General features: G+C 40.8%; 1 protein-coding gene across 4 annotated transcripts in view; it reads left to right on the forward strand.

Moving 5' to 3' along the window:
• Positions 1-8908, forward strand: part of plekha7b (pleckstrin homology domain containing A7b) — an 81151-nt gene extending 72243 nt beyond the window's left edge. For 3 of the 4 annotated variants that reach the window (XM_086106833.1, XM_086106831.1, XM_086106832.1), the window contains 4 exons: positions 2872-3096; positions 3588-3721; positions 4066-4217; positions 6749-8908. In XM_086106833.1, coding sequence (XP_085962959.1) covers positions 2872-3096; positions 3588-3721; positions 4066-4217; positions 6749-6885 — 648 coding nt within the window. In that variant the 3' untranslated portion in view covers positions 6886-8908. The remainder of the gene's footprint in view (positions 1-2871; positions 3097-3587; positions 3722-4065; positions 4218-6748) is intronic. The other variant, XM_086106830.1, reaches the window with a different exon arrangement.
• Positions 8909-12937: the final 4029 nt, after the last annotated feature.

Here is a 12937-nt window from a genome sequence, read left to right on the forward strand (position 1 = left end):
TGTTTATAAAATTGCATTCTGTCAACTGCATGTATTCATCAATAATGAGACCACCACCTTTTCTTTTTTTTGTTGTTGCTGCCAATAGAAAATATTTAGAAATTTTGATGCTTTCATCATCTCATTTTCGTGTGTGTGTGTGTGTGTGTGTGCTTGAGAGAGAGAGAGAGAGATACTCGGAGCTATGCAGATCTCCGTCGTCTTTTCACGTAACACCATCATAACAATTTTACTTGATTTTTAGTCCGATAAAGCCCACCATTGTTGATCTCGTCTTTGAAAGATGAATAGTTAAGCGCTTTACAGAACTATCAAAGCTGGCAATACGCACTCTGACTGGCGACGACAACATGAGCTGCAATAGAAGAGCTGCATCCAAAATGCATGCCTTTAAAAGATAATGCGGATCTTAATCGCCTGTTCAGGTGTACTTAACAAAGTATCAACAAAGTGAATGATTTTGTATACAAAATAACGATGAAATATAACATTGGTCGCGTTTTCTCATTGTTTTCTTTCAGATTGTTGGGTGTTTTCATATGAATAAACATGTATGAACTCACAATGTCATGTTTTCTTTTTCTTTCTTTTTGTTTAGTTTTTTTTAAGCACTGGCCTTGTGTGTAGCACATTAGTAGCATGTTGTGTTTACGATGCATGTTAGCATGCATGCTACAGTTTGTTTCCCCATTTTCCCACCCGCATGTCCTTAACCACGCACGCACAGTACAACCGTCACTTTTTCCAGTGGTGTCAAGGCACAAGTGACATATTTCCAGGCAAGAAAACTGGTAGTTCACTGTGGAAAGCATTTGATGTCCTTGAGGATACCATGTTAAGGTTCATGGAGTAAGCACTTTGTCCTCTCTAATAAGACGATCGAGTGCACTCGAAGAATGAATATGGCACAAAAGAAGAATGACTGTCTTCCCCCCCCTTTTTTTTCTTTTTCAGCCTTCCACTACTGTATGACTACTGTTATTGCACAGGTGTCAAACTCAAGGCCCAGGGGCCAGATCCAGCCCGTGACATAATTTTATGTGGCTCGTGAAGTCAAATCATGTGTGTTGACTTCATGTTTCTTGCAAATTGTCTTTGCTATTAACGACACTGAAATATGAGAGATTGCAAGGTTTTATGGTGACCATTCCCCCTTTAAAAGGAATACAAAAAAATAATTTACTGGCATTTCAAAACTAGTTACCCCTCAATTTGTTGTGTATATGTGAGAATATAAAGCGATGATACATTTATATGAGTTCACAGTCATGATAGTCCTCCAAGGAAAACCATTAGTACAATGTGGAATGCGACTAAAATGAGTTTGACACCCCTGCTTACTGTATTCCAGTGCACTGGGCAACTTTGGCATACGAGTGCTACACATAATATTAAGAAGGCAAAAGTGTGCACCTTGACATTCATGCGCTACTAGTACTAAAGTATCAAAAAGATGAACGATATGGTGAAGCGGATTTCCATAAAGCTGTTTGGGCATTTATCCCTAGACGTTCAGTTTACGGTCAACGTACTACTACACTTTTTGTCCTAACTAGAAACTGTTCTAAAACGCTTAATGTAAAAAAAACAAAAAACATCATTGGGAAATACAAAACAATTACAACCAATCGTCATCAACATTTTATGATCATCAACATCTTCCTCTCCATAGGTGCTCACTCCATCTTAATGTCACTTAATGGCGAAAACACTTAATGCCCATAAAATCCGAGATATTGGGGTGTGTGTTTTGAGCTTTTCAGAGATTGATGTGGACATGTGTTTAGATGTGCACGTGAACTTTGGTGTGACGATTGGTCGTAGTTTTCTTACATTAAGCAAATCCAAATTTTTTTCTCTATAGCGAATGTTTCTGGGAGGCCAAATGCCTATAAAATCCAAAGTATTGTGGTGAATGAGTTGTGGATGTGAATTTTGGTGGCAGTTTTCTGGTATTAAGCAACATTAGACACATTTTAGACTGTCTCAAATTCCAGCGCACTCAAAGAATGAATGTCGTGCTTGTGATGTTTTTTTTCGACTGCTGTATGACATTACTGCATCTTTGCTAACCATATTAAGGCCCGTGTACTAGAACAGTTTTCTCCTCACTAGTCTGACAAAATCAGGAGATTTGTCAGACAAATATTTCTAAGCAAAGCTACTGAGTATTTTGTTGATGATTCAGTTTAGGATCCATGTATGGGTACGTTCTTTGTCCTCAGTAGGGGGACAGCTTTGCCTACTTATAGGACAACTACGACTAGGGCACATTTGTATAGCGACTGTCTTTCAAGCAACGTGTTTTCCACTATTGCATAACAATTTTAGCATACTAGTGGGACATTTTAACAGTGAGGCAAAAACTACTAGTGGGCATTTTGATGCTACTAGTTGGTTTCCAGGAGCTTACTGGTATGTGACACATGCCTACTAGTCAGGTATTTGTGTTGTTCATAATGCAGCACAGTTGTTTACTAGTAAAGTGTACTAATGGGCTGAAAGTGGCACTAGCATTGAAAAAAAAACATTTAGTGCATGAGCCATTTTACTGAAATACTGCATTTTCTTACTATACCCTTGAAACTGCTGGGTTGAAAATGACCCTTCTTGAAAACCTGTACTGGGTTGCGACTATTTTTAAATAACCCATATTGGGTTCTATTCTTTTTTAATCACCCAATATGGGTTATTCTTAACCCAGCACCTTTACGGGTGCAGTGTGGACAAAAGTGTGTTAGTACGTAAACTGGATCTAAAGTACAGTATATGAAATAATTGTCTAGCTATTTTTCCATCAAGTCTTGACTTTCTGCCTGTCACCGGTGACACAACTCGTCCTGGCGTTGTGTGTGTGTGTATGTCATACAGTGGAGGCGGGAGCAGGAGTTTGACCTGCAGTTGCTGGAAAGGGCCGTGCAGGGCGAGGAGGCTCAGGTCGTGAGGAGCGTCCAGGGGGAGGAGAGACCCCCAGAGCACAAAGAGAGACCCCGTTCACACTCCGACGATTGGCTGAGCTTCAGCTCTGCAACCGGTACTCCTCAGAACCACGACGGCCTGGAAACATCAGATTATGATGCAGATTTAATCAAAGAGGTACAGGAAGTGCTTTTGTGCAGATACTCAAATGCAGTGTTAGCCCACATCTTCACGGTTGACTAAACGCTTTTTAAAAATGACAAAGCCCTATCTAATTGGAATAGAATAAAGGTACTGCTTTGGCATCATCCTGTGCCATCTTGGCACCAAGAAACTAAGTTGATGAGAAGGGAGGAGCTTCATCACCAATTTCCTCGGTTTGTCTCTTTCCACGGCAAATGCTTTTTGCTACAAACTCTAGAAATCAGAGGTGCAACAATTAATTGATGACTAGGCATTGACAATCAAATGAATCGACAACTATTTTGAGAATTGATTATTCTGTGAGAGAGTTTAACTTAAAATTGTCAGAATCTTAGAAATGTCAACCTCTCAACAGTAAATATTCTCATATTTCTGTCGTCCTCTGTGAAAGCTTTTATTATTTTTATTTCCTGACTTTTATTGATTATGTTATTTGAAAAGCTTCCCCTGATTTCTTTGCACAGCTTTCAAAGCCTCAGAAAGTTTTGATTCCCGAGCGATATGTGGATTTAGAGTCAGAAGAGCCTCTGAGTCCTCAGGAGATGGAGGACCGTCATCGGAAGGGGGAACGTATCAAGAGCATCTTGGCAAAATCCAGGTTCACAATTTGAAATCAATGAAACAAAAATAAAAACTGTGAAAATGTGCATTTTGAAAGTGAAAAATGAAGGACATATTGTATGTTGACATTGACATTTTTTAGGGTTGGCACTATTTCTCAAGTGTAAGTGCCATTTGGTTTGTTATTTTTAGGGGGGTATTTTGTGGTGGTACGTTCATAACAATACACAAATAATTAAACATTATTATTATACACCATTTTAGCACTACTAAAACCATAAACTGAATCGTAGACTTTTGCAAATTACTTTTTTTTCTTTTTTGACGAGACAGTTCACCATTTTTACAGCATCCTTTTAATTTCCTGTGTGTCCGTTCCAGCGTTCAAAAGCTGGCTCCAGCAGTATGTGCAGCAGACAAGTCTGAGGTGAGCCCGCTGGGGCTGGACTCGGTTCTCCAGGAGCAGGAAAGGATCATCACCATGTCCTACATGCTGGCCTCAGAGGCCTCCCTCAAGAGCAAACGAGTCACAGGTAGATCAAGTGCCAGAAAGTGACACTTGGTTACAAGTCAAATATCTTAGTGGAGAACTAAAAGTCACTTTCGGATTTAAGTATCTGACATTTTCTCTACTTGGGTATCAAAAGTAATTTTCTGGGCTAAAATACTAAAGTAGTGGAAGTAAGAGAATTTTCTTAAAAACAAAAGGAGACATTTAGAATTGTGATTGTTTTTTATATTTTAATGTTGTCATAGTTAAAGATCTGCACCTTGGCTAATTTAGCTCGTGAAGTTAGCTTGCACACGTTAGCCTGACCATCATCACTTTAATCATATGCCGAAACAAGCTCATGAGAACTTTACGAACATTGACATTTTGACGTCACTGGATTAATATAACTTAATTTAACCAACCTTCTTCAGGTTGCACAGGGAGTAGTTAATTGAACGCCAATACTGCTGTTGCTTTAGCTTGCTTTAAGAGGCACCTCATCAGTGTACGAAAAGCGTTCCTGTAAATATGCCAATGGGTGTGTGAGGTTACCTTCGTGATCACCTGCAGCACACAGTTCATCATTGTCGTTAGTATGTGAGAGAGGCAGCCCATTGCGTGCCTCGATTAGGGCAGGCAGGACTATTTTCCCGTTTCCTTTTTTACTTTGTATTCCATGGTTCAAGCAATTCGTAAACCAACAATTGCTCGCAATTTTGTTTTGCAGTAACTAGAGACAAAGATGTTTTGGGGAAATGTAGTAGAGTAAAAGTACCGATTGTCGTGAAGTGAAAGTTGCCAAAATAACAACATTAAATATACAGGTATGAGAAAATTGTACTGAAGTGCAGTAACAAAGTCCATTACTTCACAAGAACAGTTAGATCTTTCATTAAACTTGAAAAAAAAAATGTATGGCAGTAAAAGCATGGATGCATATATATATATATATATATATATATACTGTATATACAGTATATGTTTATATTTCCTAATATATATATATATATATATATATATATATATATATATATATATATATATATTAGGAAATGTTGTGGTGTGAAACAGCAATTCTCCCTTCTTATACTAAAAGAGCAAATTAACGTCTAATATTGCATCCCAGTAAAATAAAAGATCTACAGTTCTATACTGTGCTTAAGTAGAATTTTCACATCTGAAAGTTGCCAGCAATATAAATAGCAAAGTGGAGTGCAGATGTGAAAATTCTACTTAAGTACAGTAATGAACTGTAGATCTTTTATTTTACTGGAATGCGATATTTGACATAAAATTGCTCTTTTAGTATAGGAATGGCGAATTTAGCCTTTTTTTTAAAGAAAATTGGCTTGATGGTTTGAAGATGATGAGGGCGGAGAAGAAAAGGGCGTAAGGTGTCGAGTCAAGCAGGGCTTTTCATTCCTTAATAACTTCACATTATTCCGTGTCAGGAGCTCACATGGTGCCTAATTGCAGTCCGTGTGGAATGTTTGAAACGGGGGAGGACTCGCTGGATGAGGCCATTTTGTGTGCTGATCAATGACCCAGTCAAACGCTGCATGGCATTAACACTTCTTTGAAGGCACGGCACCTCTCTGAAGCCGCATGAAAGACACCGCACTCCATATTTCATCTTTCTCGTGCTCTACAGCAGCCAGGCAGCAAGAGTTGCCGCTGCGCACACACGTTCGCATACATACACGTATACACACACACACACGTGCACACACACACACACTTGTCACACGCAGCAGCACTCAAGCTGTCGAGCTGTGTGGAGGCTTCATCAGCACGCTGAGGCAAAGTCAACAATTATAACATTATTTCCAGTGTGGAGAAATGTCAGAGAATATAACTGCTGGCATGTTGTCAAAGAAAGAGGGGAAAGAAACTGGTCATGCTCTTTCACAGCCTTCAATTCAAATTCAAGTCTTTCCTTCTTTTTCCATACTGTTGTTTTGCATGACAGCCTTCCTCCAGCAGGACTATATGTAACATTGAAATATAAATATAGTAACATTTTATAGTGCGAAGAAAATACACATTTGGTAAGTCACAATTGCAAATGAGTGTGAATTTTACAATAGAATGAAAGAAAAGCTGTGATTGTATTTTCACTGGTATGACATTATCATAAATTCTGATGTGCGGCACGGTGGTCGTCTGGTGAGCACGTCTGCTTCACAGTGCAGAGGTGCAGGGTTTGATTCCGGCTCCGGCCTTGCTGTGTGTAGTCCATTTTCTGATCCGCTTCTCCTCATAAGGCTCGCGGGGCGTGCTGGAGCCAATCCCAGCTGTCTTCGGGAAGTAGACGGGGGACACCTTGAACCGGTTGCCAGCCAATTGCAGGGCACACATAGGGCACAACCATCCGCGCTCACACTCACACCTGCGCTATGAGGTGGACGTGCTAACCAGTCGATCACCGGGCCGCCCATACTGATGTAAATAAATTTGAAAAGTCAATGACAGACCTTTTTTCACAACTACTGTAAATGCTCGTGTACAGTTGGATAGCAGCCGATATCATTCCCTCCTTGTCTCTTTTCCTTCTATGTCTCTCGTCTTTAGTTCCATCACAGGCTAACAGTCCCGTTCCACCTGCTCCGCCTCCCCCTCCACCTCTTCCTCCTCCTCTTCCTCCCGTATCCGTGGCGCCTTCCTCCTCCTCTCCTCTAAGCAACGGAATTCACTACACGTTTGTGTAACACAAGGGGGGGGGGGGGGGGAAACGTAAGGCCAATCTGCATGTTTTCTTGCATGCATCAAGTACACTGTCTGATGAAGCGCGCATGCGCTAATTGAACGATATGTATCTGCTCCCAGTATAGTCTCCATCTGCTTTTCCCACGGTGATAACAGTGTGCAGATTGCGCTCGGGCTCAAACATTTGTGAATGGTTGACAAAAGAAACTGTATTCCAATTAGCTCCATGTCTGTACTGGTGAGGAAAACAGCAGAATTCCAGCACTGTCCTGATTGACGCAAACGGTACAGTGTTATCTATTATTGCTAAATTGTGGTTCATTATTCGCCGATACCACGTTTTTTGTTAAGTGATTGTTTTTTAACGGTTTCTATTACAACCCAACCGATGAATCGGCCGGCCATTTTAAACGGCCTATGTTGACGTGTTCTTATATAATCTTAAAACTCAGCTGATTTATTATTGATGGTTTTTTTTTTCATATTAACGTATTAAGATAAGATAACTTTTATTTGTCCCACACTGGGGAAATTTGCAGTCTACAGCAGCAAAATTGGTGAGGGGGGGGGGGGGTAAATGAAGTGTTTCATTGCACAAAAACAAATGTTTCAGAAAAGAACTGTACACAGTTCAATATAAGTGCAATATAAAAAAAATCTATTTATCTATCTATCTATCTATAACAGCATAACACAATGACATTCTAACATCCCTCAGTTGCCTAAAAAAAAAAAGCAGATTTTTCTCTCTGTTGTAAAGGTAAACAAATACTAAAACATAAAGTAATGTCATAATAAAACAGTCAGTCTGCCCGTAATCCATATCTTTGTTGTAAGTGTTGAGAAATCTTGATTAATTGTTTAATTAATAAGTTATCAAAATTTTATCCTACCAAATATTGGAATCGGCCTAGGAAAAAAAAATCTATCGTCCAGGCTCTAGTTTTTACGATACACAGTGGTACCTTAATTTATGAGTGCTTAAGGTATGAAGTATGATGTGCAGGTATAGATTAATTTGTGAGCTTCAGATCTGTGCACTTTGGGACAAACAGTCAAACTCACAAATACAAAATGAAAACTATTACAAGGAGCATGGAGGAGAGGCTAGCATTGCTAACCGTGCCATAAACTGTGACTTAAACAACGTTTTTGTCTCATTAGGTTTTATTAGGATTTGGTACGTATATTTTACAAATAAAGTCGATACACTCGTAACACCACAGTGGAAATCACTCGGTTTTGGGGGTGGTTCTGTGTCAGGCAAATGAGCTAGGTGATCAGTAAGTCTAAGTTGTCCCTTGCTCAAGCATTTGCAGAAATGAAGGCCTCTATTTGAATAGACCACCCGTCTTCAAATAAACACAGGTCCCTCTCTGCAGTTGAATATTGAATCAACAACCGTCTTTCATTGCTATTGTCTTGTCTTTTTCAGCACAAGCAATTTCTGGACACTGAGATTCCTCTCTGACAATGGCAACAAACGGCAGGATTGTCCAAGAGAAGAAGCTTTTAAGTGATCCTCAATATATTTATGCTCCTCACTATATGAATGTAGAATGCATTTCACCTTCTCATGCAACATCAACAACCTCTGAATGGATTTTTGTTTCGAAAAGGAATCTGCAGCACTGAACTCTTGAAAAAATATATACAGTATATTTTCTATATACGCTATTGCACTTTGAGCTGTACGCTGTAAAGAGAACTGAAATATTTTTTAGGTGGCTACCTTTCTTGTTTGTCCATGTACATAATGTAAAAAAAAAAACAAACAAGTGGGACTGAATCTGTCATAGTTGTAGATTTTTATCACGAAGAAAGATGATTTTATTTTGGGTGGCAGGGGATGATTTTCAAACAATACCATGTAGATATATGCCACATAACACAGATCGTCCTCTGTTAGCTTTTATTTTTGCCTACATCCAGATGGAATAACATTTCACATATTTTGCGTGGGACTGTGAAGGTCGCACAAGTATCGTTCATTCAAATGTGAAGATTAAATGCCATCGACAAAAACTTTAGTCAGTCCCCTATGTGGCTCACGAGCACGAATGGACAAAATGGAACATCAAACAAAGTTGAAACTGAATGTGTGTGTGCGTCAAATGAACATCGACATGTAAAGACAGATACATCTGGACATAATATCAGAGGTCTAAGACATGATGACCAATGGTGGGAGTGTTCCAGTTTTGAGAGTTGTCATGGAACAAACACATTTTCTAAGTCAAGGCACCGCTGCATTGATCAGGTTTCAGTTATCAGCCGCGTCCTTTCACGCACACACACACACACACGGTTCTCCGCCCCTCGCACTTTTATCTTTAATTGGCGACTATTGACATAGTGCGGTCTGCAGCGCGGTGCGCTTTGAAAGCACCTGAGAGGGAGGATGCACCTCCCTCAGCTCCACAGTGGGTGCAGCCACATCCTCCCTCCTCCTTCCCTGCCTGCCTGCGTCTCTCCTGCAGGATAGAGGCCCCACAGCGCCCACTGGCCCTGGTGGCAAGAAAGGCCCCGCGCCGCCTCCCTTCTGCTTATTCGGCAAGAAAAAAAATGGGATGTTTTTCCCCTCCTTGTGCAGAAATGCATTCAAGGCCTCCCACGAGCTTTGTGGCACATCCATGTATTGACGTTTGGCCGCTGGTTCGTATACATTTGTTATTCTGTGCTCTGGACTTCAAAGGGAATGGAAGAGGGGCCAATTATGCTAATTGGGTCATGTTCTGTTAAACACAATCAAGGCCTCCCACCATAATGCCTGACTAAATACTTTCTGGCTTCAGAAATGCTCTCACATAAAAATCCAAGACACATGATGCTCCCTCTCCTGTCACGCACTTTCTTTTAAGATGGAGACACGTTTTTGTAGAAATGGAAATGAAGGTGATGAATAAATAAGAAAGTATAGCAGAAGCGAGTCGTGCGAGTGTTTATAGAGCACTTGACATTCGGTTGAAAGCTTTTTATTCTCTGCTACGGAGGCCACGTGGAGAATTTTGCGACCTTGCTCTCGCGTGCAAATTGTTCACTGCACTCGTGCTAAAGCGGCACGTTTTCCCCACAGAGAAACGGAAGCGTTTCATTCCCAGCCATCCCTTTTTCCTCGGCATAAATACAATTGTTACTCGCCGTCATCGTTTTGGGGATTAGGAAACGCAGTCGGTGCTTCCCTTGCACGCGGCAGGGATCCTCATTGTGGTCCGGTTGGACAAAACCCAAAACCAAGGAGGCCGAGGCATTAGGTGCTTTGATTTCGAAACAGTACATTATGCTCTTTTATCATTTCCAAGCTTCACATACTGTACATTTTTTAATATGTAACGGAATAGTGATTTGCTGAATAATTGAAGAGCTCGGAATCCCTGAATATTCTTTGCGCCCGCTTGGAAAAAGAATAGAGGAGAGCTGGAATGTAGTCGAGCTCAACGCTGACTTTTTGCGAAAAGTAAAACAATATCATTTTTAAAACATCTTCCGACAAAGCCGAGCGTCGAGGCGTACCGCCCTCGAGGAATAATACAACAGTATTAAATATGAAGTAATGCACTGAAGAGGCAACCCCTCAGACAGACATCAATAAGTGCGTATTGAAAAGGTGCTGCGTTACATTAAACAATGAATTCATCTGGCGCTCCTTAAACGGCAGGCTTTTACAATACCTACAGTGAATGGGGCTTTTTCCACATAAAAGTGATTGCTTTGTCAATGAAGCAAATCCCCCAGGGCCTCCTCTTTAATCAGCTGCACACACACACGAATGCGCGCGCACAAGCTGAGCCAAGTGAAATTTACTTCATTTAGCGACTCCCTTGAAAAGACAATAAATGCAGCTCGGGATCTACAGCACAGCATCGATGCAACACATCAGTCTTTGTAACGGCGGGAAAAAAATACTCCGATAAAATCCCATTAAGCCTTCGAAACACACTTGGGCAGCCGCAGAACAATTCAGTTTGTTCTTGACTATCATTTCGCAGCCGAAATGTTGGTTTCAGTGAAAGCTTGGTCGAACGCATTCTGTATTTTTGCACGGACAGAAAAGGATCCATAACACACTAAAGAGGTCATTTGGATGAAGTGTGATGGAGGTCGTGACAAAAACAGCAGAAGACACTTGGGGAGTGAGTCGCTTCGCATTATTCGGACCTTATTACTGTAGAACTGATTATCCTAGCGACTTTACGTCGAATAATCAAGTAAACGGGTGGATTTGTACATGAGTGGTTGAAGTCCGGTCGAATAGACATTTATGTAGACTGCAAATGTTTGTGTGGATGGCGTATATCAGGGGTGTCAAACTCATTTTTTGTCGCGGGCCACTTCGGAGTTACGGCTTCCCTCAGAGAGCCGGTGCAAAATCTCAACGTAATTTATTACCCGTGACAATTTGACATTTCGGTACAGATTTCAGCAAGAATCATGATAGTTGATACACATGATTTGCTCCCGCGGGCCACATAAAATGACGTGGGGGGCCGGATCTGGCCCCCGGGTCTTGACTTTGACACATGTGGCGTATATGATGACGGCGAAGCCTCGAGGGACACATGATTTTTGAGGGATTTTTTTTTCTCCGTCTTGTGCTCTGTAACACGAGTGGCTCTTGACTCAAAACACTTCCCCATTGCAATGGATGAAGATACCATTAATCCATTACGGCACCCCAACCCTTCGGCTTTGTACTTCGTAAATACGTACAATAATAACATCATTAAAAAGAATCTGAGGAGAAAAAAAAAGCAGTTGGTGCACCATGAATATTCAATGAGTATTGCGCTGCTCCTTCCAGTCGATGAACCATGGCCCCCCTGCGGCAGAAGAATGCAAAGACATACTAAACTTTTAAATTGGAAATTTTAAACAGAAGACCCTCACAGGTGAACTTATGTAATCTTAGTAATTATTATTTTTTTCTTTTGTAAAGGATATAGTTTATATGCCTGTGAGAATTGTCTGTCTGCATGTGTTGCTACCGTTTGTGTTCAAATATCCATGCATCCATTTTCTACTCCGCTTATCCTCACATGGGTCGCAAGGGGTGCTGGAGCCTATCTCAGCTGTCTTCAGGTGGTAGGCGGGGTACACCCTGAACCGGTTGCCACCCAATCATGGGCACTCATAGAAGAACAACCATTAGCGCTCACAATCACACTTAGGGACAATTTAGAGTGTTCAATCAGCCTGCCATGCATGTTTTTGGAATGTGGGAGGAAACCGGAGTACCCATAGAAAACCCACGCAGGCACGGGGAGAACATGCAAACTCCACACAGGAAGGCCGGAGCCAGAATCGAACCCGTGTTCAAATATAATTATATAAAGTTGTTAAAAGGTTTCCAATTTGGGGATTATCGATGCTAGTTTCACAAGCCTGTCTGTGGTTTTCCCCATTCATGTGTTGGCATTAAGTCAGCAGGCTTTCTGCAACAACATATGGTTTGGTACAAGGTGAAATTTTCTTTATCTTAAGTTTTACAGTGAACTTTAGCCACGAAGCAAGTCCGTAGCCCTTCAAAAGTATTGGAATGGTCAATTTCTTTGTTTTTGTTGTACAGCGAAGACATTTGGGTTTCAAATCAAAAGATGAATATGAGACAAAACCTTTCCAGCTTTTCTTTCATGGTATTCACATCTAGATGTGTTCAACAACTCAGGACAGAGCACCTTTTGTTTGAAGCCACCCACTTTTCAAGTGATGAAAAGTACTGGAATGCACATTGTTAAATGAACTTGATGATGAATGAATTCAGTATTTTACGTAACTATCTTTGTCTGGCAAATTACCGAAAAATGTTACCTACCTAATCGAGAGAAGCTTCATCGTGCAGAAAGACAAAGACCCAGAACACACCGCCAAACAATTTCATCAGGCAAAAAAATTGGAAGCGGTTAGGCCATCTTTTGATCTGAAACCCAAATGTCTTCAGCACACAACAAAAACAAAGCAAGTGACCTCGCTGTTCCAATATTTCTGGAGGTGACTGAATGTGGCCTTTTGTTGTTGAAGAATTCGTCGATATCTGTAGTGCTGCTGGTTGTTAAG

Source organism: Hippocampus guttulatus, chromosome 3 (assembly GCF_054856545.1).
Source record: "Hippocampus guttulatus isolate MCC_2025c chromosome 3, RoL_Hgut_1.0, whole genome shotgun sequence".
Classification (NCBI taxonomy): Eukaryota; Metazoa; Chordata; class Actinopteri; order Syngnathiformes; family Syngnathidae; genus Hippocampus; species Hippocampus guttulatus.